Source organism: Gymnoscopelus braueri (genome assembly GCF_963280865.1).
Source record: "Gymnoscopelus braueri genome assembly, chromosome: 19".
Taxonomy (NCBI): Eukaryota; Metazoa; Chordata; class Actinopteri; order Myctophiformes; family Myctophidae; genus Gymnoscopelus; species Gymnoscopelus braueri.
This window is the reverse complement of record NC_137621.1, coordinates 13,651,567-13,678,278: the sequence shown is the minus strand read 5'-3', so window position 1 is coordinate 13,678,278 and position 26,712 is coordinate 13,651,567. Positions and strand designations below refer to the sequence as shown.

At 43.2% G+C, this 26,712-nt stretch overlaps 1 protein-coding gene across 1 annotated transcript in view; it reads right to left on the bottom strand.

Annotated features, from left to right (window-relative positions):
- Positions 1–1,384, bottom strand: part of fndc5a (fibronectin type III domain containing 5a) — a gene marked incomplete at both ends in the record, with an annotated part of 60,923 nt that extends 59,539 nt beyond the window's left edge. The window contains one exon of the mRNA XM_080413880.1: positions 1,312–1,384. Within this exon, the coding sequence (XP_080270006.1) occupies positions 1,312–1,384 (73 nt within the window). The remainder of the gene's footprint in view (positions 1–1,311) is intronic.
- Between the last annotated feature and the right edge of the window lie 25,328 nt (positions 1,385–26,712).

Below are 26,712 nucleotides of genomic sequence, written 5' to 3'. Positions count from 1 at the left end.
CGCCTCGCTCCGGGCGTTTTTCGCGGGGCTCAAGGCCGCTTCTGATGGCAAGCCTGCCTTGTTTTACAATTTATTTTTCGATTAGTTTTCAAGGGATTTAATGGTGTTTTCAATGTGTGTTTCAATGAGTCTACAGGGTCCGCATCATGAGTCGCGTGACATGGACCACCCTGAACATTGAAAAGCACTGCTAAAGGGGGTGCGTTGATTTAGTGATGCAATCAGGACCGAGCGTCAGTATGTGACGTGTTGGGAGTGAGAATGAATGTACACAGTAAAATGCACTTTTAATTTAACTGTGAAGAGTGTACAAATTGAACCAAATGGACCCTTATTTTACTGTGCCGATATGGAGTATATCGTCATGATTTAAGTGTAGATATTCTTCGCTCTTTATTTAGAGTTTTATTTTGTACCTTTTTTACGTTTTTGAGATGTGTTTCTATATAAAAGACAAAGTTGTTTGAGTTGCAAATTAATTGGAAACGTGATTGCTGCCTCCGTGTGCAGCGGTGTGTACAGTACCTGGCTGGATTGAGATTCAAAGGTCAGCTCAGCTTCGATCAAACCGCACATGCCACACACGTGCGCGCGCACACACACACACACACACACACACACACACACACACACACACACACACACACAGACACACACACACACACACACACACACACACACACACACACACATACACACACACACACACACACACACACACACACACACACACACACACACACACACACACACACACACAGACTATATCACATGTTAGCTTTACATTCCGTCAGATGATAGTCTCTCTCCATCTTTCTCTTACGCTCTCTTTCACCCCCCTCCCCCCACACACACCCCAAATATTTACTCTAAGCATTGTGTTTGTGCACGCGCATGCATGCCAAACAATAGCCAACAGTTTGAAACGATTGCAATGTGATCTACTGTAGGCTACATAGACTGAAATGCCTGATTCTGGTGAAATTGTGCTTGACCAAATGACACAAAGCACAGCTTAATATTTGTTTTCCCAGGAAATGTCAAACACAGTCAGCCTTTCCACAAACACAACACAGACAGGCTACGCAATGTCTCACAGTGTAGACAGAGAATACATCATTTCAGATACAATAAGCACACAAAACATGTCCACTTTCTCCCTTCATTTTTGCATGGCTTACCAATGCATCGTTCTGTCGTTTTGTGTCTTATTTGTAGCTATAAATGCCCATTGAAGACAATGCCTGGAAAGAGGGTTGCTATATACGCTCAAATACATTTGGATTATATTCAAATTGCACATAAACTTACCCGCTGTGACTCCTGAGACACAGAGACAGCCGAGGATGAGCAGCGGTGCGGTTGGAATGAAAAATCTCTCCATCTTTCTAACATTCGGGAGACGTGCGAGCCCATTGACTCTGACCAGGGCTATGTTAACCCCCTTGGTGTCGTTCGGCATGCACGTCAGTTCGTGCGTATTGTCTCGAATGATGATGAACCCGACGGCTCGGCTACAGCTATAACGGTCTCTGCACGCTTCTCGCCGCAGATCGCCTGCTCTACTGGTGGTGGTACGGAGGCTTTTCAGCACCTGGGACAGCGACATTCAACAGTAGGTGCGACGGGCGTCATGTCCGTCTGCTGTGCCCCGGAGCGCGGCTCTCCTCCTCGGCTGCAGACAGCCGGGTGTGCGCGGGCACCGTCTGGAGCTTTGTGTGCAGCTCGGTCCACGAGCCGAGCTGCAGCCGCGAAATCACTCCAACCCCATCTGTGCCACCAAGGGCTGCTGCTCAATGACTCTAAACGGCTGCAGATGGCATGTGAGAGACGTGCTCGTTCTGCGTCTGAGTGTCTCTAGCTTTTTTTTCTACTGCCCACTGAGACTTGCTCAGGTTTGAAGCTTCAAAACAACCCACTCATTCATAGCATATTCCACCGAATCTCGTCCCAAAACACAGTCACCCCCCAGGCAAATCCGGCGGTATTCACCTGGTAGGCTATTCCTAAACGTAACCTCAGTAAACTATGCCTAAAACCTAACCTTATTCCTAAACGTAACCTCAGTAAAACAACAGTGCCAAAACCAACCTTATTATTCCTAAACTTAACCTCAGTAAAACTATGCCTTAAGCCTAACTTATTTCTAACCTTATCCTCAGTAAAACAAATACAAGCATACAAGAACCGCTGGTCCGCGAAAATTGGGGTGAGCGTGTCTTGGGGCAAGTCTTCCGGTTCCCATTCCAGCAGCCCACCTGGCTCCACAATTCTACAGTAGCCTACCGTTGGTTATAGTCAAGAAAAAGTGGAATGTATTTTTTTCCTTGGAGGCCTGTGATGCCAATTGTCTGTTATTTCTGCATGGCACGGCGAAAACGGGTTCTTAGCTCATTTGAAATGCCTTTGGCCTTAAATTATAGGCAACTTTTAGCAGACCTTGTATAGAACTGTAGGCTACTTTCTGTGCTTTTGTTTTGGCAAACTGTTAATAAAGTATTCAATCAATCGCACTGCATCTTTCGCGAGCCCAGTGTCCATTCACCTTCCATCACAAAGCTCAGTTCATTGCAAAGGCTATATGCTGTGCCTCCTCTAAACAAGAAGCCATACGGCTTAAAATATACATAATCACAATATTTTGGGTATATAGCCTAATCCAAACACAACACAACGACGACGGGTCCTGCAAGCCCTCCGAGTGTAGCCTAGCTGAGGCTGCTTTGACTCAACGCCAGTCTCTCATCCGTTATAGTTCTCTGCATTATTAGGCTAGCTGCTGCCCACTCGTATAGATTAAATATGCAAGAGTATAGGCTAGAGACTAGAGAGCCCACGCAAACAGTTGCAAGATGAGCAAAGATTCATCTCATAAATAATGTCACCAGGCGCAGCTTTGAACTGCTTTGAGGAGAAAACATCTCTTTGACTTTACCACTCATATGTGACCGTCCACATCATACAATCACTATTATAACTGCACATTAACACACGTGCAAGTATAGCCCCGTTTGGAACGTCGCTCTCCACAATAGTGCGGTTCCAAACGGGGTTAACTAACGTGCGTGCAAGCTGTTGGTGAAGAAAGAACCGAGCAAGCTTACCTGCACTTTAATCTGCCTCTCTCTCTCTCTCACTGTGTGCGAGAACTTCGAGGGCTGCGGACTTTGTGTGAGAGAGAGAGAGAGAGAGAGAGAGAGAGAGAGAGAGAGAGGGAGAGGGAGAGGGAGAGGGAGGGAGAGAGAGAGAGAGAGAGAGAGAGAGCGCTGTCCCAGCTAGGATGTCAGGGCGCGCCAGTCCAAAGTCACGCGACCACAAAGTCCCCTGTGTCACCAAGAACTATGTTCTGTGTGTCCCTGTCTTTGCCACAACGTGTAGCCAGCCGTTCACCTCGCTTCACACCATATGCTGCGGCTGCCGTTGACGTGTTTCAGAGTCAAGGGTGTAGGAGACTGCTATGCTGCAACCCGGGGATTCATTGTGCACGTTGATACACGCGGGCTTGTGTACTACACGTTTACATCGTTTGCTTGTAGGCTATACTAGTGAAGGATATGTCCTGAAAACAGACAAGAACAAAAAGGAAGAGTAAATACAAAAAATGTTTAGTGTCTGTTTTCTTTTTATGCAGAACTTTCACTAAACATTATATTTGTAACAAACAAGCAAACACACACAACATTTATTTTCATTGGGATCACTTTTTTTTTTAAATACCCAAACCAAAGATTATAAAGACCATGGTGGCTTATTTGGAGAAAAAAAAATCCTGTAAACAAATCCTCAGTGTTCAGTTAAAATGAACAATTTAGCAGTGAGGGTTCTTCCAATTTTTCAAGAAACAAAGTAATTAAACTCCAAAAGACATCAATCTTCAGAGTTCTTCATTAGATGATGAAGAACCCAGTTGCTTCTGATATGCCATGGGACTGCCAATAACAGCCACAATAATAAAGGCTTTTTTCATTTGGAACTCTGGCAATTGAGTGCATTGGAGTTTTTTAGTATAGTTTAATTACTAGTCCACTTTACACCCACCAAACCCACCAAGCACTTTTTTAAGCCATTAAGGCTTACAGTGTCACAATGTTCGGATCATCGACAGATTTACCATTACAGTACATTTTTCTTAACCACTTAAACCCTATACTTCATAGTCCCACAAGGGTCTATCTATGGCAAGGCCCACCTCCCTTTTCCCACTGTATAAACCAAACCTCTTTACTGAAATTAGCCGTAACATGTTGTGATTCTAAGATCTTCTCAGTTCTCTGCACTGGCTTACGGTGAGTCGTAGAATCTAGAATTGAATTTTACAATATTGCTGAGTGTCTTTAAATCACTTGCTGGTTTATGGCCAAACCATCTTCTAACAATTAGTAACTGGAAAGGGGACTCAATTGCATAACTGCAGTGGCAGGGTAGGTACCCTCACAAAAAAACATGCAGTAATCCTGGTCTCTATACTGCCTCCCCCTGGTCAGCCGGGGCGCCTGATGGAGGGGAAAGGAACGTGTTCCTTCCACGCGCTACGTCCTACCGGGGAAACTACCCCCTTTCAGGTGATAAGAAGCGGCCTGCTCACTCCTCATGCGTTGAAGGAAGCATGAGCTCAGTTTGGGGCTCTCCCCAGGCCGGCAGAGGGAGAGTGGCGCCCAGGATTACAAGCTTAGGCATTGGCACTGGGTGAAAAATGGGTTACAACATCGTGGGATAAAAACAACTGCAGTGGCAGAAATATTTTTCATTTCCCCCACCAATTAGTCGCCAATTCCCCCATAGTCACTGTTACTGTCAATCCTACTTGTTGGTGTGGGGACGGTGTACTGTAAACTGTAGACAAGCACATTTCCTCTGATACACATGGAGTCACCAGCCACTTCTTTTTCACTTGACATTGAGGAGTTTCACCAGGAAAAATATCTCTAACTTGCTTTTACAGTGAGAAGTCTCAGGTTGTCTGGGACTGCTCTATGTCACTGGTTAATCACAGCATGTCGTTCATTACTTTTTACTACATTTTTAATTATTACATTTTTGATCTCCACCAGGCTGGAAGGCCAGGCAGTGGAGATTACTGTATGTTTTCGCCCGCCTGTCTGCCTGCCTGCCCGTCCGTCCGTCCGTCTGTATAATTGATTGGCATCAAACTTTGCATGCACACTCCCAGCAGGCAAAGGAAGACAATCCACCCCACATTTTCCAAATTTGCTTTACATTTTGGCGTATAACTCTTGAACCGCAGGTTTTACAACCATTTCTGTTCCCCCCAGGGTTCCTTGTATCATGAGTCATGACTAGGGTTGCAAAGGGTTCCTGGAAAATGTCCTGGATCTTTTCAGACAATTCCAGTGAGGAACTTAAAATCAGGAAATCACCGGTCACACAAAACTTTAGTTCTGCCTTTGCGAGCGGATTCTGCCAATGGTTTGTTGCCATTCGCATATTTCCGCAAAAAAAAAGCTCAGTTCCCAATTGAAAAACGTTTGCAGAATCCGCCCGTATAGGAAGAATTAAAGTTTGGTGTGACCACTCCCTAATAGTTTATATTATTTGGGGGGAATTATTTAAAGCTTAAGATCAGAGTGCATGGAGACGATATGGAGGCCTGAGAGGATTTTACTTTTTCTTGGAGGGTAATCATAGGGAATACTTTTGTAGTTTATTACAATGTTAAATGAGACAACTAATTTAATTAAAGTTCAGTTAAGCTAAATGAGGCGTCATTCCTCTATCCAGTTGGACACAGAATAAAGTGCAATGAGAGAATATTCATAGATATTTGTCTTTTACAAGCTAAAAGAGTAATTGCATTGACCTGGAAGAGGCCGGATAGACCAAGCATTGCACAGTGGTTCAGGGAACTGTCTTTATGCCTACCTCTGGAAAAAAATCACATATATACTTAGGGACAAACAAGAAATGTTTCAGGAGGTGTGGGGTCGTTTTATACAGTACATGGAAAACAATAATCTGCCGCATTTAATGGAAGAATCTGGAGAGGAGTAGTGCTGATGTCAATGTGTGTTTTTCTTTTGTTTTTCTTTTTTCATTGATTGTCTTGTAATGTTTTAATGTAATTGTCCATTTTGTTTTCTGTTGTGTTTGTAATATAATGTTGAAATATTTTGTGAAAAGAAAGGAAAAATAAATAAACATATTGTTGAAAAAGTCCATGGCTTCTGTCTTGACGTTTGCCAGGCAACCACTGACACAGCTCGGATTTTGTCACTCGCTTTCAAGCCCCTCCCTCCCCGTAGCCCGTAGACTTGCAATCGTTTTGTCTGTAGCCCGGTTACGTTGCGACTTTATCCAACTTTATTAGGCGGCCGCCTATCTTTATCAAACTAGATCTCAGGTGTAGTGTCTATAATGGACAGGCGGAGGGCACTTGCCCTTGCTTTATTGGAAGGGGAGATGCAACAGCAACAAGATAAAAAAAGAAAGAAAATAAAAAGAGTTTGGGTTCATGAGACTCTCCGAAATAGGAAACAAGAAGCTGATTACTGGCGACTGGTCCAAGAGCTTCTCTTTGATGATGGACGGTTCAGATTATATTTTAGAGTGACACAGAACCAGTTTAACAAGCTCCTTCGGATGGTCCTTCGACTCACCCGATTGGACAGAGGGGGAAAGGCAGCATCTGTCTCGAGCATTTATCTGCTTCAAATAGACATGGCGTATAGAACGCATAAATGCAAGGTGTGTGCGACACACGGAAAGATAAGCAAGACCATCGAACCACGCCATTCCCATTGCAAAACATTGGCAGAATCCACCCTCATAGGTAGAATTAAACTTTGGTGTGACCGCGCCCTGAAAGTAATTTTTTTTAGGGAGAGATAAGTCTTGTTTTGGAGGAGGGGGTCAGGTTTTTTCTTTCTTTCTTTCTTTCTTTTTTTTTCGTATTAAAAAGGTCTTAAAAGTCCTTAAATTGTCACTTCACTGTCATCTAAGTGCAGCACGGGAATGAAACGCCTCAATAAAAGGCAGGGACAAACACAAAAGTCTTCTGATTTGATTTATCCAAACTGTGAGTCGTAGCAGACTGCAGTTTTCTGGAAGGTTGTTGCAGATAGATTTATGTGGTGCATAAAAACTGAACGCTGCTTCTCCACACGTTTAGTTGTGACTCTGGGTTCAGAAAGCAGACAGATGACCCGAGAGGTCTGGACGTCCTCATGATGTACAGCACAAGATCAGAAATGTATTTTGGCCTTAAACCAGGGGTCTTCAACGTTTTACAGGCCAAGGACCCCTTAGCTGAGAGAGAGACGAAGCAGGGACCCCCACTACATATTGTATAAAATTGTGTTGCAGAACTGTTTCATAGATTTCATAGATAGCTTCATAGACTTGTTTGACAGCAGCAGTGTTGAGTAAATGTATGTATTTTTGGTTTGTTGACTTTTCTATCAATATGTTGGATTCATGTTAATGTGTATTTTCAGACTTTTAACCACTTAAACCCTTGATACTTAGTAAACTTGACCGTTGGCTCTGTACTTGGTCTGATCTTTCTTCCCTCCACACCAAGCCATAAATAGCCGATCTACAAGCTCACAACGCCTCGCGCTGCAAGGCGTTGTGAGCTGGTAGATCAGCTATCTTTGGCAAATGTTCCCCTCAGAATAGGGATGCTAGGGTTCAAGTGCTTAGTGTAAAAACAAAAAGTTCCTATCACAGAAGGATTTGGCGTCCCCCCTATAGTAACTCTGAGGACCCCCTAGGGGTCCCGGACCCCCTCTTGAAGACCCCTGCCTTAAACCATCCAATGCTTTCTAAACCAGCAGGAGTATGTTTGAAATAATACTACTGGATGCTTTACGCAAGGCAGCACAAAAACAAGCTGCTGAATTGTCGACAGGTTCCAAACGGGGGGAATTGTAAGAGAGAGCTCTCTTAAAGTCCTGGGCCAACAGAATATTAATGGTCTTTAAATCCAGCACTCAGCAAACACATAAAGGACTCAACCCAAGCGAGTAATTTGCTTTTGGAAATTGGCCTTACCTTATAGTCATCTACATTAAACGCAGATCAAGCGGATAATCACAAATAAATCTTTTATGGACAATGTAGTGTAATCTCTTTCACCCCACCACCTATACTGTATGTGTGTGGATGGGCGTGCATTTACGCTTGAGTATACGCGTGCGTGCGTGTATGTGTGTGTATGTATGTGTATGTGTGTGTACGCGCGCATGTGTGTGTGTGTAGGAGTCGATCTGCTGGGGATCCGTCCCTCTGCTTTTGATATCTCCCCTCTGGCCATTCAGTTTTATGGTCGGTGAGAATGTGTTGGCTTCATTTAATTAAATTGTTAATTACATTAACCCTGGCGTCCCTATTTTCTAACTGCTATATGTAAGAAATTGCCCCCCCCCCTTTTTCCCCCCCAAAGTGTGTGAAAAAAAGTGTGTGTACGTGCGTGCGGAGATGCGAGAGGAGAGAGAGACTGAGAGATAGAGCAGGTACGTTTCTCTCTGTGCTTTTTGAACCAACCACTGGTCAGATCTCCTTTAAGGTCCATTAACATAACAGTAGCTTAGTTGCTGGATTCATTGGACACACACTTTATCTCAGACACTGACTGGCTGAGGCCATGATACTATACAGTAGTGGTTTTCAACCTTTTCAGGCCGTGACCCCCTAAAATAATCATTTTCATTTGAACTGCCCCCCCCCCCACCCTGACAAGCACTTGGACTTATAGGAGTTGAGGCATTTTAGTTTGACTCTGCTCCACAGTTAGAAATATTGTGAAAATAGCCGATCTACAAGATCGGCTATTTTCACAATGTTTGCCTCTTTCTTATGTTATTTGACAATTTGGCCAATGTTTGACCATGCAGTTTTTATAGTAAACTGTAATTTGTTGATTACTTTTGATGCAGTAATTGTTTTTAGGTATTAAAAAGGTTTTTAAAGTCCTTAAATTGTCACTTCACTGTCATCTGGGGTACAGGACCACACAACACTGGCTTTGTTCAGGTTGCAGGTTTATGATCTTTAGGACTGACAGTGCACATTTGCAAATGATCAGAACGGATTTGTGTATTCAGACATCTTTGAAAATAACAGATCTTCAAGCCCACACGTGTCACAACACGACACGTGAGCTTATAGATCGGCTATTTTCGGCAAGCAACATCTGTCATCTTTAGAATGATTTGAATCACATTTCAAACCAGCTGGGTAGGCCTACTGTCTATATTTCAGATCAAATCTGATTTGCTAAATCTATTTCCATTTGTTCTTTTGCAGTTCAGACTTGATAAACACCAATCTGATTCCAAATACATGTAGCCTATTTGGCCAAAAATCGTATTTGGGCAGCCAGTGTGAACACCTAAAATGAAAGGTTTTCAGATGTAACCATTTTCTACCAGAAAAGCAAAATCTGAAGAATCTCAAAAAGTATAACAAACAAACAAAAATCCCTGGCACAGAGGTCCAAGTCCCTGGTTAACAGACAGATGGCCCATTTTGTGTGAATTAATAAATAACACATTTCTACCAGGAAAGCTAAATCTATGAAAAATCTCAAAATGTATAACAAACAAAAGTCCAAGTCCCTGGTTAACAGACAGATGGCCCATTTTGTGTGAATTAAAGTATGATTTGTTGAGGCACGGAGCTACATTATCAGTTTCAGACACAAAGACAGAAAGTTTAGCCTGACAATGCATCGTGGGAAGAAAATAGACGGCCAAACATTTGTCAAAATCCAGAACCTGGTTTAGCAAAATCATATTTTTGCACACAGTGAGGAAAAAAGCAAACAAAACAACCTGCCATGAATATTTCAAACACGCCAATATTTCCCAGACAACTTTTTGCCTCCGGCAACTTTTGAGGCGTTCAAAATGAGTTTGGATTATCAGCTCAGACAAGGTCACAAAGAGGTCAACGCCGCGTGACCAAGAGGATTTGCAGATATTATTCGGTGTGGGTGGAGAGGAGAGGAGAGGAAAGGAGAGGAGAGGAGAGGAGAGAGATTGGTGGCATTTTATGTCTTTGACTGTCTGTGGTGCAGGTATACAGTACATGATGATGATGATTAAAATTATGATGGTGGTGATGATGATGGCGGTGATGTAACTGTGGGTGAAGATTGCTCCTCAGTTCTCATGACGCCACTCAGTCTTTGTGTTTACCTGGAGAACGTTGATTGGCATACCACCATCCTGCATCTTTAGCCATTTCCTCTCCTTTCTCTCTGCTCACATGTGGAGCCACTGCTCGGATGATTGATTTGCCGCTCGTAATCTCATTACCACTCCCCCGGATTCAGAGTCCACTTGCTGCTTTGTGATTATAAGACGCGGGAAAAATGGGTAAAAGCTTCTTATGGCAGAAAGCAAAGCCTTTTTAGTCGCCCAAATGAATGCAAATTTGAACGACAGCAGGAAACCTCTGGCACGAAGCACGGTAGCCAAAATCATATAAATACCTCAGGTTCCCTCATGAGGCTCTCCACGGTTGGGGTTGGCAATTATTATTTTTATCATTTTATCATTTAAAATCATAATCTTGTCACAAAAGTGGAAACCTAGTAATCCAATTGAAGTTCTATATAGAAAACGCTCCAAAAACCAAAATGCTGAACTTTGTGGCAAGTTCTCTGTCGCATACATACTGTAATTACGTTAAAGTAAAGATTTTATAAACGAAGTTAACTCTCTCAGTGCCACGCCCCGACATATCCCGAGTTTTTCCCGAGTACCCTCAGTGCCAGCACGAGAAATCCCGAGTTTTTACTTTTGACTGTGGTCGCGCTATTCTGTATATTTTTCATGATCACTTTCGCTTCCTGACTACATCAGACTCACCCGGAGCCGGATGTAAAAAAAAAAATTCATTTCCGGGTCACGTTGTTTTTCTCCGGTGATTTTTGGCCAGAATAGGGAAAGTCACGTTTTTTTCACACGGTATAAAAAGCGAACGGAGAGGTCCACGTCTACTCTCTTTGGTCTGGGTGACGATCAGTCATCGTAGTCGTGTATCGCATCGTAATTTAGCCCGATCAACGATTATCGAAAATGTCAACATCCGGTTCTGACCGGATATGACGTGAGCCTGTTTGGGAGGGGGCGAGTGAGCCAGCGAGATCATCAATGTGTCGATTTGTTGCTCTCTACTGGTAGAACTGTATTATGGGTTTAAAACCCCAATCAGATCATTCATTTGAATGAAAAATTACAAAATTTAAAAATAAAAAAAAACGCAAATTCCTGGCAGTTTGGGAGTACTTTATGAAAATACTCTTGGCACTGAAAGAGTTAATGGGGCTTGGATCAGGCTGTAACTTTGCCCAAATTGGGAGTCATACGTCAAACACAATTATCATAACATCTACGACATAGATGACTGATGTCTGGCCACGTGAAGTCCCAGATCCACATTGAAGTCATGCCGTTCCCATGTGGATCTTGAGATCGACAATTTTAAAGCACTGGCACATTCTAAACTAGAGTCATAACTAGCCCTATATACTGTCTTTGAAGATCCCCCTCCTCATTTCGAAACATATCCGCAATTTGAGAAGATGTGGTACATTGCTGCATTTCTTTACATAAGTATAGACCTGCACTACCTGTTCACACACTTCTCAGCTCTTTCTCCCTAATGGGAATTACTGCTGTGGCAACTGAGCACAAAGATAGTGCAACTTTAAGTAGAGTGTGTGAGGGTTCTCTCCGTTCCTCCCATTGGATTATACTGTATAAACAGTCAAACTTGTGCTAGTCAGGTTCATTCTGCAGTACAATTTGAACTTGATAAAGCTATGGTCTTAGCTTGTTCTTGACCTTGAGGGCAAAGGATGTAGTTAGTGAGTGAATTACTGCTGTGACCCTCACATAGGCCAACAACGTGTGTATGTTTTGTGTTTTAGGGGGCATTCAAACATGTTCAAAAGTTGAGAAAATTGATGATCTATAAGCTGACAATGCATCGCATCGTTTGAACATCATATATATTCGCTATTCGTCGTACAACAAATTATATAGGGCTTAAATGGTTATTAGATGCAGTGGTGTAAAGTAACTAAGTACATTTACTCAAGTACTGTGTATTTAAGTGCACCTTTGGGGTATTTTCTACTTTACTGGAGTGTTTCCAAGTACTTTTCTTTTTTATTAAATTTTTATTCCACATTTTTGCAATGATCCATCACATGACTATGTATGAATACATAGTACATGACATCGCATAATTACATTTACCGGTAGGTTTACCAGCGGTTTCAAGGTCAGTGCTTTCTTGTGGGTTTTCTATTTTTTAAAACGTCCCCTTCGGCTATCCCCCTGCTTCCAAATACCCGTGCCCTACCTTCCCACCCACCTGCCCACCTCTTAAAACTAGAAGAGAAGAAAAGGGAAAACGAAAAAGAAAGCATTAAGAACAGAAGCAAAAAGAGAGAGAAAAAAAAAGAAAGAGAAGGGACAGTAAAAAAAAGAGAAAAAAGAGAGTGTTTTATAAAAGTGTTTATAAAAGTTTTCAACCGAGCCACGGACAGCAAATGTTATCTTTTCAGGTTTCAAAAATTACATTAAATTCCGCAGCCAGGATGCGTTTGAGGGAGGTAAGTGGTTTTTCCATAGGAGGAGGATTCGACGACGAGCAATTAAAGAAGCAAATGAAACTATATTCTTTTGTCTGGTGTTCATTCGGGTCCCCTCTTCGGGGACACCAAAGATAGCAATGTAAGGTGATGGATCCACATTTAGTGCTAATATTTCGGAAATAACATCAAAGAAAGATCTCCAGTATTCCGTCAGGCTTGGACATGACCAGAACATATGAGTCAGATCGTACAGAAAAGTACATTTTTAATACCGGACTTTTATTTGTAACAGAGTATTTCTACATTGTGTTATTGGTACTTTCACTTTAGTACAAAATGTGAGAACTTCTTCCACCACTGCTTGGTGTACACAAGTACACCACAGTGTACTTGTGAATACAGTACAATGCATGCGTGCGTGCGCACGGGCGTGTGTGCTTGGCTCGTGTTGTATTTGCCAGCTGTATTTGCCAGACTCACTCACACCACAGCTGTGCCAGCTGCAGTGTGAGTGAGGGTGAAGGTCGGGAGACCCCAAATGTGTGGCAGGCAGCAGACATGGAGGTGACAGCATCCCGGTGACACTGGAACAGATCAAACGGAGCTCTGCCAAGAATAGAATGACGGTCACCTGCTGCCTCTACTGTATACCTCCCTCCAGCTCTCCTCCAGCTCTCCCTCTGTCCCTCACACCGTCATCATTCTCTCATTCCGTTTTTTTCCATGTGCCTCTCGTCTCCTGAGACTGGAAAGGCTGCGTCCTGGAGCCTTATTGGCTACTTGGTTACTAAAGAAGGAGTGGGGCCAAGGATAGAGCCCTGCGGACCTCCGGTCAACTAAGTATTTAAAGGGTAAGACCACTTTGGTAGAGGTTTGGGTTGTGCAGTTACCTTGCCATGATGTAACTCCAAAGGTGGGCAAGAAATCAAAAATAATTGCTCCATTGATTAGAAATTGATAATTCAAAATATGCTCCTCATTGACTTACATTGTACTGTAAAACAGCTCTCAAAGTCACTCTTTTAGCACATAAATGAACCCAAACATAGCTGATTCAGACAATATAGAGCATCACCAAACCCAGTACTGTTTGTTTTTTTAATACAAATGTGAACTTCCTGTTGATTTTACTATTTGAAGATCTGGATCCGGATCCGCCGATCCAGTCCGGGTTTTCTACTTATTAAAAATGGCAAAATCAACAGGAAGTTGACATTTTATGTCTATATTGTCTGAATCAACTTTGTTTGCGTTCGTTTTTGTGCTAAAAGAGTGACTTTGAGAGCAGTTTTACCGTACAATGTAAGTCAATGAGGAGCATATTTTGAATTATCAATTTCTAATCAATGGAGCAATTATCTTTTATTTCTTGCCCACCTTTGGAGTTACATAATGGCAAGGTAACTACACAACCCAAACCTCTACCAAAGTGGTCTTGCCCTTTAAGTGCTATTGGCTGACAAAAAGGTTGGCATTTTACTTTTCTGCAAACCACGGATAGGCTGAATGGCAAAGTTTCTGAAACCAAAATACATTTTATATCAACATTACTAAATGCAACTCATTGTCAAGTACTACTGTATGTGCAATTTCAAAATAGATTACAACTGGTTCCCATCGGTATGCAACTCAGACACAGTGCTGAGTCGACAGTGTGGCCATCGCAAGCCCGCTTCTATCTGTGCGCCTGCCTTGTTTGGAACATGACTGTGCCTCCGAACATGAGGACACTTGGCTCATTAATTATTCATAAGTCTTCCCCTGCCCTGCTAGGAAAAAAACAGCTCCATAGTGGAATAAAACACATTCATATTCATCATTTGCATTGGCTATTTTGTCCCTGTGTAGTTGCCATTGAATATAACACACTGCTTCGTACCAGGCTGCAGGCTGCAGCATTACAGTCTTACGTCTCCCCAGCATCTAAATCCTTGGTCATTGATTGACTTTGAGGAATTAGTGGTTCAAGCTAATGAAATTCCTCCTCGTCTTGCTTCTCTCCTCGACCACACGGTTGGCCATTTGATGGCTTATCTCTCTCATAGTCTCCTGCTTCCATTGTTGTCTCCGCCAGGCCGAAAGGTATGGCGAGAGAGTATTTACCCTCCGTCCGTCCGTCCGTCCGTCCGTCCGTCCGTCCGTCCGTCCGTCCGTCCGTCCGTGTGTGTGTGTGTCCGTGTGTGTGTCCTGTCCGTGTAATCTCTGGCACCGTTTGCCCGGTCGCTGCGAAACTGTGCACACACACTCCCTGGATGCCAATTCAGAACCTCTGCCTCAAAATTTTCACATGGGCCTGTTATAGCGCCACCTGGAGGCCGATTTGTGCAAAACCCATTTTTTTACATTACTCCTACAGATTTTATCCAAACGTCATGCAAATCGGTACACAGTATCTCTATAGTCATGTGATCAACACGGATCTGTCCGATTTCCCATATTCCATCCTCATTGGCTAAGGTTGGCTTCCAAAATTTGCAGCATTGGTCCGTTTTGAACAAAATGCCTCAAATCATGAACGCAGCTTGCGATTTCCGTGAAATTTCACAAACACATTCCCACTAGGCCAAGGAAGAAATGCCACCCTTTTCACATTGGCCTGTTATAGCGCCACCAGCAGGTCTAATTTAGCAAAACACATTTTTGGAACAAAATGCCTCAAATCATGAATGCACTGTCTGATTGCCGTGAAAGGCCTAAGAAGAAATGCCACACTTTTCACATTGGCCTGTTATAGCGCCACCAGGAGGCCACAATAACGTACCTGACCTGGCGGAGACCTGCGCTCCGAGGAGCACTTTTTCTAGTTGCTTTTCATTTCCTTTTTTCCTTTTCTTTCTTTCCGTCTTTCTTCTCTTGAGCATCTTTTTGTCTTTGTGTGTTTCATTTTCCCTCTACACTTCTTTGTTGGTTTCTGTTAATGTCTCTCTGACACCCACAGTAAGTTTCAAGTGTTTGTCTATAAGGCAGCGGAGAGTTAGAGCAGGCCCTGCGCTCCTGGCGCCAATCAGGCAGTCTCTTCAAGCACTGTAATGGCTGCCGTGAATCAGCCTATGAATGAGACAGGCACCGGGTCAGCAGCACGCTCAGCGCTTCTCCCGTTTTAACTACTGGTGTGTGTTCCATCGCCCAGAGGCCCATAAAAGTGTAGCAAAGGCCATTTGTGTTGAAATGAGTGTCACAGGCACGTTTTCAGGTTAGCGGGGAGCTGAGTGATTTGATTCGGTCGTATAGCTACAGAAAGAGGTAACATTCCGTTCGACTGGAGTCGATTCAGTTGATTTAATTACTTCTTACCTGGCGTCCCTATCTTTGGGATGTCATTAAATGTTCACAAATGTTCAATAATCCTAAATAAAGATTTGTTATTTTTGGTATTCGTTGTATGACAAAGTATACAGTGCTTAAGTGGCTAATCGTCCGGGCTTTGTACCATGGTATCGCAATTTTTATGATAGCGCTTTTGCATCCCTTATTGGAATTAAACAGTGTTTAATAAAACACAAATACTGTTGGAAATGGTGATAAGCAAGGCAGTGACCTGACCTTCCATCAGAGAATTAAGGTGAAATTTGAATAACAAGACCATTATTCTTTATTCATTTTGTGTGGCATGGTGGATGGGTTTTAGGGATGTAAAACCTTTAATGCACCATATGCTCAGGTGAATGAAAATTGTCTCTGTTTATATTCACAGTCAGTGAGTGTGTTTTGTTTTTTTAACGATTTTCGTTTGATCTTTTATTTGGCCGGGTACTTTGGTGTGCACTTAGGAATTAAATGACACTGATGCACAACACCCAGCCACCCCCACCCAAACCCACGCACACGTGCACAAATGCACTTACACAGAAGTTCCCCTGAGATGACCCTTATGAGAAGGCATTGGCAGACTTCTCTAATGCTCTTGTGGTACTGTCAGCATTTGCTTAACTCCTCAATTCACGGTCAAATGGTTTTCTGCTCACACTCTGTGCCGATCAGTGATACCCAACATTCCAACACATATCGGCATTTGCCCAATCCCTCTGTCTCCCAGCACCTATCAAAGCACCCCCCCCCCATAAAACCTCAAAGCAAGCATAGATCATCTGAGATGAAACAGCAGAGATTGATTCAGAGACATCTCCTATAACCCATTAAGACCTTGATTGAATACTTTATTGAGGCCGATTCTACAAATTCCTTCTAAACCAGTAGTTCTTTCAAGATTAAAAAAAAAAAAAAAAAAAGCAGATGTACAAGCGTGCTGTGAGCTTGTATATCTGCTATTTTTTAATAGCCAACGAAACAAATCTAAAATGACACAGATACTTTCCCGGTTTTAATGGGATAAAGAAGCATCTGGAAGAGGCTGGGGTGGGGGTTGGGGGGGGGTGAGGTTGAGGCTAACATGGCTTTTGGCAGGTGCTATGAATATTCATACTGCATCAGAGGTGTTGATGGCGGTGCAGTGAGCGTGACCTGGTTGTTGGACATGTTGTGTGGAAGGCGGGTGTACAGCGCTGTCCTTTCTGCATAGTGGGTATCTGCTCCCAGGTGACTTAACAGGAAGTGTGTGTGTGTGCGTGCGTGCGTGTGGGAGAGATGGGATGTTCAAGGGATATATGATGAAAATGCTCATCTGACAAGATTTTCATTGGTTAACTTGGCACAGTGAGGAAGGTCACTGCTGCCGCCTTGGCATAGAATGAACGGTCAAACGTGAACCACATGATGTCACCGGCCTTCCCCTGATGCTCACACACACATGCTCACACACTCACACACACACACACACACACACACACACACACACACACACACACACACACACACACACACACACACACACACACACACACACACACACACACACACACACACACACACACACACACACACACACACACACACACACACACACACGATTTGCAAAGATCATAGGAAGACTTTAGTGCTTAGGGTCATTTTGTTTGAGGCAGGCTTGTTGATGTCCATATCAGTGAATCCTTGGCCTGCAGATGTTTTTGGCATCTGGTGCACTTGAACTCCTGAACTGAGCAGACATGGCACCCTTTTTGACGAGCACCTTTGTGCATTGCAGCTATCTGCTTGATGTTATTGTGCTTCAAGGCTATGTCGTTTACTGCAGAGTGCCACTATGTCGTTTACTGCAGAGTGCCAGGAGCTTTTGTCAGCAGCATTGAGCTTCCACGTTTTAGTGTCCATGCCTGCGACAGTGAGTTGGTACTTGAGCTGGTCTTTAGAGCGTTTCCAGTGTTTAACTTGACACAGCTCACTGCAGAAGACCATGCCTGTGCAGCTGACGAAGTGGCAGGGTGGATTATCTGACTGCTAGGTATTTGAGCTCTCTCCAGGACTTTGTCGCTGGTGATGTGGTCCTAGCAATCTAATATTGCTAGGACCACAATCTAAAAATCTCGTTGCTGACAACACAAGCAAGAACGGGTCAGGGTGATATCATTGGCTGGGGAAAAAACATCACTGCACTGAGATGTCTTTGTCGATGCTGACGGATGGTGGGTTTGTACTGTACACTCGGTGGTGGCTGGCAGTGTACTCCAGTTTTCCTGAGGCTTAAGCCTTATGGTAAGACCACACGTCTTGGCGGCTGTGGAGGAAGCATCTCACAATGAGCTGCAGTGCCTACATGTGCTATAGGGCAGTGGTCTGGTTATTATCAAGTCTGAACAGCAAAAAATATCAAATATTTAACAGATTATTGCGAATCAGATTTGAAACACCATTCCTAGGTGGTTTGAAATGTGAGCCAAGTTCTTTTATGAGCGATCCAGTGTAGAGGACCTTGTATTGTGAATTGTACTTCCATGTACTTTTACCATGTCTTTCTAAATAAAGTATTCAATCAATCAATCAGTCAAATCTGATTTCTAAAGCTGCGTCTCACTCGGACACTGAAGCCTGATTCATACTTCATCGTATGGCGGTGTCGCTTGCTGAAAATAACCACTCATCATGAGGCATCACGATCGCGAGCTTGTAGATCTGTTGTTTTTGTCAGAGCGGCACGTATACGTTGTTGTTTAACCACAGCGACCAACACAGATCAGGTCAAAGGATAAGGATAATTCCTTTTAACAGGTCGTTCATGAAAGTCCTTGCGGTCTTGTTTCCAATGAGAACCTGTGAGCAATTGGGGTTAAGAGTCTTGCTCAGGGACAAATTTCATATCATCGGCACATATGCTAGGATAGCCTGGAATCGAACCTGGGGCAACCAGGGCCAGCTGGTTCCCTAGGCGGGCTCACTAACCACTCAGCTATGGCCGCCCCACCGTCAATGATGTCTGAAAACACAAATCTGATCTGTGGACAGTCAGAATCAGAATCAGTTTTATTGTCACATCACAGGTTTACAAGGTAAAAAAGTGGGTGAAATTCTTTTTTGTACATCGTTCCCATCGCAACGTTAGTTTCCATAGAAAGAAGAGGGGGGGGGGAGAAGAAGAGGGTGGGGGGTAAGTGGGAAGGAGATCAAAACAAGAGAGCAACAGAAGGCCAGACAAGTTATCTACATATTTACAAATTACCTGAGATAATAAAAACTAAAAAAAAAAAAAACTAAACAAAACTAAACTAAGGTGCCTGAGCATAGCAGCAATGTATTGTATACTGTGCATGTTATACTTATACTGTGCATGATAGACAATGGACGTTAAGGTGCTTAACGTCAGTCCCAAAGATCAGATTTGAGAAACAAATTGGATTTGCCTGCAGTCTGAAGAAAGCCTTGGTCTTTGCTGGCAGACCTTTCCCAGATGACCCGAGAGATCTGGATGGTTCACGATATCGTACAAGATCAGAAATGTATTTTGGCCCTAAACCATTTAAAGCTTTACAGACCAGCAGTTGTATTTTTAAATCAATTCTTTGACACACAGGGAGCCAGTTTAAGGATTTAAGAACTGGGGTGATATGCTCCACTATCTTGGTATTAGTAAGGAGTCGAGCAGCAGCGTTCTGAATCAACTGCTGTCATCTGATTGATTTCTTTAGGGAGACCTCTGTAAAGACACTGTTACAGTAGTCAAGTCTACTGAAGATGAATGAATGGAGAAGTTTTTCTTGATCCTGCTGAGACATAAGGGGAGGGGAGTAGTCCGATATATAAAAGGAAAGTATTCTAATCTAGTGCGGCAGCCTGGCCACAAGCGATTTCAGACCCTGTTCAACAGTCTAACGGCTAATTCAACAAGTTTAGAATTCAACAGTCTCGAAGCTGACTGTATCGAAGGCCTTTGAGATGTTGATAAAGGTTCCCTGCATTTCTCCTGGATCTGAGAATACGCACACACGCACACAATGGATACAGTGTTTGATGATGTAAAATCTAGTGCCTACGTGCTAAACACTCAGATTATACTATAGATCAAACAAACTGAACGATACACTGGAGGTTGTGCTCGTATTGTTTGTTTGCTGTTTGTTGTTTCTTGTTTGTGTGGGAGGGCTAAATCACACACACACACACACACACACACACACACAACTTAGCCTGTTAGCCAAACCTAACCCTAACCACAAACATAACCTAATCCTATAACCTTAACCACAACCTAACCTCAAAGCTGCACTATGTAACTTTCCTCTTCTACGCCAGATCTGAACCCGGTTTCCTGCACAAGTGCCGACATTTTTACCATAGAGCCCGCCTGCTTGCTCAGGGGATAAAATGAATCTTGACCATCAGGTCAAAATTTGTGTCAGATCCTGTGTCCTGAGACATGACCTTTGACACGATTTAAATGTCTCAATAGAAAAGCAGGGAGACAAAATACAACCACCCCAATTGTATAAGTTATATTGTATTAACATACTCTACCATACAGATTGGACATAATTACATTCTATTCATTAAAAAAGTTACATGGTGCCGCTTTAACCCTAAACCTAACCCCCAAATCCCTAATCCTAACATTTCCTAATTCTAATCTTTTCATATTTGTAACCCTTAAGTCTAAAATATTTTAAAGCACATTAACCACACTTATCCTCTAGTTGTAATGACAGTGTGCATATAGACTCATGGATTCATAGTAATCCCATAAGTCCCTTAACCACTTAAACCCCATATGGTTCAGCGGAGTCCCCCAGTGTCTTTATACTGGTGTCTTTTCTCTTTTTCTGTTATTGTGGGGGAAGCTTTTGGTGAAAAGGTTTTCCCACATTACGGATGCTGGGGTTTAAGTGGTTAAATATATGAATAGGAAGCATGCGTCTATTTATTTTGTATGCATCTACGCACAGTATTTTAAGTATTTAGGCTTTTGCACCGGCTTTGGTTCTCACACAGCAAATACTTTTCAAATAATTATTTTCCCAAAGAACCTTTGTCGAGTTTCACACTACGAGATACAGTAGATAGATTAACGGTATAAAAAAATGGGTCCTTCCTTTATTTGACATATGCAGACATTGCTATAAAAATCCATTCCATGTGGAGGGAACACACAGAAAAGCTCTAACGCTGGCAGTTAGAGGCTGCTCCTGCAGCCTCTAACTGCCAGCGTTAGAGCTTTTCTCCTCTCTCACCCATTCTTGCCGCTCTCTCCCTTTCCTTCTCTCCTATATACTGCACACTCACATTCTCCCCCTTTATGTCTCTCGCTCCTATCTCCCCTCTCCCTCTCCTATCTCCCCCCCCCCCATCTCTCCTCCTCTACCTCCCTCCTAGTTCTCTGTGACAGACCAGTAAATGGAGTGCATCTCTACACACAGAGCAGTATTCCCACAACTCCACCTCATCCTGGCAGCAGTTTCCCCATCATCCTCTCGTCCACCTGTCACTCATGCTGCCTCTCTCCATTATATGGACCACTAGCCACGACCGTTCACATCCCACTGAGAATCCAAGCTGGGGTCTGCAGTTTGACCGAGCCCCCCCCGAGCCTCATCTGTCTGGAGGGGAGGGTGCCAGTGTTGCCAGTTTTTTGCGAGGGAAACAAGCGGCCAGGTCTACGAAAACAAGCCCAAAAGAAACGACTAGGCTGCATGATCACACACACGACGTGTGACGTTTATTAAGTAACGTTTATCCTCTCTCTCTCTCTCTCTCTCTCTCTCTCTCTCTCTCTCTCTCTCTCTCTCTCTCTCTCTCTCTCTCTCTCTCTCTCTCTCTCTCTCTCTCTCTCTCTCTCTCTCTCTCTCTCTCTCTCTCTCTCTCTCTCTCTCTCTCTCTCTCTCTCTCTCTCTCTCTCTCTCTCTCTCTCTCTCCAGCTGTTCACACTCTCTCGCACATCAGCATTTGCATTTGTGTGTGTGTGTGTGTGTGTGTGTGTGTGTGTGTGTGTGTGTGTGTGTGTGTGTGTGTGTGTGTGTGTGTGTGTGTGTGTGTGTGTGTGTGTGTGTGTGTGTGTGTGTGTGTGTGTGTGTAGAATCTTGTGTACAAGCTCACAATGCGTCGCATCGATCGCAACACATGTCAGCTTGTAGATCGGCTTTTTCAAAAGGCCAAAATGTATGTAGGGCTGAAGTGGTTAATGTATGGTTTGTAATAATAATCAAAATCTACAAAGTATCTCAAGTTTTCAAATAATTGTAGTGGAGTAAAAGTACAATATTTGCCTCTGAGATATTAGTGGAGTGGAAGTAAAAGTACTGAAAATTACAGTATTTGAGTAAATGTACTTACAGTAGTTACTTTACACCTCTGTCTGTCTGCACACACACACACACACACACACACACACACACACACACACACACACACAGGCTGTCAGACCTCAGTTTGAGTGACGCTGACTGTTGACAAAAATGACAATGTCAATCTATGGCATTATTCTCTGTCCTACAGTCCCCGATGACGAAGTCAATTATTTTCGCCACACACGTATCTGTGTGTGTGTGTCAGAGAGAGAGAGAGAGAGAGAGAGAATGAGAAATGTGGGTTGATTTGAAGAAAAAAGGGATTCAATGTTTAACTAATGTTGATTATGAAGCAAGTCTAGTACATGGGAATCGTTCCAACGGTGGTCTAAAATTGGCTGTGTTGAGAGACCATGATATCATATTATGTCAGGTTTTTGAATGAGTGATTACTTTATTAAAAGTTTGCAGAAAAGGTACAGTGGTACACATTTATACAAAAGGTGCTAAAAGGATAACAAAAAAAGCGGGGCGATCTGTCAGTCTCTCTATCGCTTCCCAGCTTTCTCTCGCTCTCCTGTTCACATGATTCTTGCCATTTGCAATGTAGTAAAACAAAATTGGTCATGATTGAATTAAATCTATCAAATCCTGTGTTAATTCCACTCCAACCAAATGGCACCAAATGGACCAGTAACGGGACTCGTAATGGTCCATTTGGTCCATTTTGACACTGTTGGACATTCTACAATATGTGGACACTGTGAAATATTTTACTGCATGTGCAAGTGGCTCTGTTCTTCTTCAGTACAAAAGCCTTTAATTAGAATTCATTGGTTTACTGTGGGGTCACCTGGGCAACATTGGTTGTGTAGATTATAACAATACAACAAAACACTGTCTAGTGCCCTCTCTCTCTTTCTCAGCGTTTTGACAAAGGCCTGCCTGCTGCATGTTGATACAAACACACAGCACTGTTCACAGCTTTGATGTGACTGTGCGCGCGCGATGTGGCACACGCACACACACACACACACACACACACACACACACACACACACACACACACACACACACACACACACACACACACACACACACACACACACACACACACACACACACACACACACACACACACACACACACACACACACACACACACACACACACGATTACCGTTATGAATAGAATGGTATTTGAGGGACAGGAGGAGGGTGTGCTAGGTGACAAGGACAGAGAACCAGGCTTGAGGAATGCAATAGGTGGAGAGACGGATGATGTAAATATTTGGCTGGAGAGCAGAGGAGCCTCCACTGGACGGTGGAGAGCATTGTGTGTGTGTGTGTGTGTGTGTGTGTGTGTGTGTGTGTGTGTGTGTGTGTGTGTGTGTGTGTGTGTGTGTGTGTGTGTGTGTGTGTGTGTGTGTGTGTGTGTGTGTGTGTGTGTGTGTGTGTGTGTGTGTGTGTGTGTGGAGTGTGGACAGTGACAGATGCCCGCAGGCAGTGGGCGACAGTGAAAAACGAGGGGTAGGTCATTGTTCTTGAGGTGACACATCACGCTGATGACAGTCCACTGCTGAGTGGAAGGATGAAGGAAGAGAGTCTGAGATGACCCCAACACCAGTTCACTTCAGTTCAACTTTAACCACTTAAAGTTGCAATCCCTAACTTTCCAACATTGCTACTTTTGAGCTAATACAGAAAGCCTGTTTACGCAGAGGATATATTGGGCCTCATACGCCAAACTCTTCTCAAATTTCTATATTGTAGTGCAGTGATTCTCAACCTGTTTAAAGTCAAGGAGTCCCCAGTTTGATACATTACTTTTGATCTAAACAAACAAGGGGTTGAATTCGTTCTCCTGCTATGCAACAGAAATGTGGAATGCCCAACCAGAAGCAGTGAAGGAGTGTAAAACCCTACTCTCCTTCAAAACTGCCCTAAAAGAGTACCTTCAGGTGGCTGCAATTCCAAACTGGCCCCTGTAAAAGTCATGACCTAACCCCCCCCCCCCTTTTCGAACTTTTTACTGTACATAGTTATTTCAGCTATTCGTCGTACGACTATAAGTGTACAGGGCTTAAAGGAGGAGTTCACCTAAAAAACGACTTATTTTCTATCAATTGCACACCCTATGAAGCCTTGAATCCATGGATTCTTTTTTGTTTTTGTCGCATTCCTAAGCTAATAATTTGATTCCCGTCTACTACCGGCTAATGTATCCGGTAGGAGACACAAAGTAGATTATTTGTGTCTCCTACCGGAAATACACACGGTCATCAAATTCGTCTTAGGAATGCCACAAAAACTAAAATAAATCCATGAAATCAAGGCTTCATGGGGTGTGTAATTGATAGAAAATAAGTCCTCCTTGAAGTGGTGAATGGTGGCAAGAAGGACTGGATCGTCATGAAGCAAACACAATACAGGAAGATATGGAAATAATGTGGAAATCACGGAGAGCCATCGCATTAGACTGGAGGACGAGAGGAATTGTACTCGCCCACTACCAAGAGAGAGCCAAAAGATTGCTGGAGGTTCTGAAAGAAAGAGAGAGATAGGGAGAGAGAGAGAGAGAGAGAGAGGGGGTAGAGGGAGGGAGGGAGAGAGAAAGAGAGAGAGGGGGAGAGGGAGAAGGAGAGAGTTGGAGAGAGACAGAGGGAGATATAGAGAGAGGGAGAGTGAGTGACAGAAAAGGACAAACTGTGAATGAAAGGGGCAAGGAGAGAGTTGATGTAAGGAGAGGGTCTACATCACCTCCGCCCCGCCACGCTCACGGCTGTTCACGGGCCGAGCTTCCATGACGCACGCTGCAATCTCCCTGACCACTCCACGGGGAAATAGATATATCACTTCAACTTCAACATATGCAGACTAGATATTCGAAAAATGTAATATGTGTCCGTCTTCGTAACGCATTAAGACTTGTGGCTGATTCTACAAATGCCTTATAAATCAGTTGTTCTCAAGCGTTTTCGTGCCAATGAGCCCCTTTTTTTTTTACATTAACCATTTGAACCCTATAGCATCCCTATTTTTAGGAGAATTTTAGCCAAAAATAGCCGATCTACAAGCTCACAACGCTCTGCGAGGCGTTGTGAGCTTGTAGATCGGCTGTTTTCGGTAAAGGGGTTTGGTGTAAAAGAGCAGACCAAGTACAGAGGGAAAGGTCAGGGTTAAATGCCTGAAAATACACATTAAAGGGATAGTTCACCCCCAAAATGACTTTTTTTCCTATCGATTAGTCACCCCATTTTTTTGTTTTTGTCGCATTCCTAAGCCAATCATTTGGAATTAGGAATGCGAAAAAAAACTAAAAAATATCCATGAATTCATGTCTCTATGGTTTGACTAGACTCGATAGACAAATATATTTTTTGGGGGTGAACTATCCCTTTAATATGAATCCAACATACACTGATGATAGTGCTGTCAAACAAGTCTATGAAGCTATCTATGAAATCTATGAACAAGTTTAATCTGCAACATAATTTTACGCGATATGCAGTCGGGGTCCCTGCTTCATCTATCTCTCAGCTAGGGGGTCCTTGGACTGAAAACCCTTGAAGACCCCTGCTGTAGTAGGATCTTGGGCATCACACGTTTTTGTAGTTCTATGATTTTCAACAGCAGAAAGCCTGGTGATGTGAAGTTAAGAAATGGTCGGCGAGTGAACAGATCGTTAAGCATTTCACATTGCACGAGTTTCTCTCTTGAAATCGGGCTAAATATATCGTTGTGATTCTCGCACGATTGATTGGTCGGCGACAGGGGTTCACTGATTCCAAGATATTTCACCACGATGTGATCCCGACCCAATACATACATTTGTTTTTATTCCAAACGTCTCAGGAAAACGTGAAAGGCTCCCGTGATATATGCGCGAGACCGAGACAGGACGCTAATGATTGACATTAAATAATTCTCAATTTCTCTGTATTTCTCTCTCTCCCTCTCTGAAACAAACGTTTCAAAAGTCAACCAGAGTCCAATTCAGATCAGAAGCAGTGTTGCCGTGTCCGCTTATTATAAGCGAGTTGCTTGTAAAAAATATTGGTGGTTGCGTTTCTTTTGAGCTTATTTCCAAAGTGTAGTTGCTTATTTGGCTTTATTTCTTAATGTTGCTTTTTTTCTTTGAAAATAGTTGCGACGCGTTGTGAGCTTGTAGATCGGCTATTTTATTTGTATATATAGGTTTAAAGTGTGTTGTTGGGCTTGTTTTCATAGCCTGGTTCCAGACGAATCTGCCTTTGCAAAATTGCATCGCACTTCAGCCCTCGGCAGATTAGGTCTGGCCGCCCTCAATAGAGATTTCATTTCTCTCCCTCCGAAGTCGTGAGGGACCAATCAGGGCCCAGTATCCAAATGTGGGCGGGCTTATCACCTTATTTGGAGCAATGACGTACAAGGAAGCACTGCTCTGATTCGTTCGTACAAGGAAGCACTGCTCTGATTGGTTTAGGTCTAACCAATAGAGTCCGTTTGGATCTTTTTGTAACCGCCCCTTGGAAAAAAATCTATCGTTGATAGGGACCAG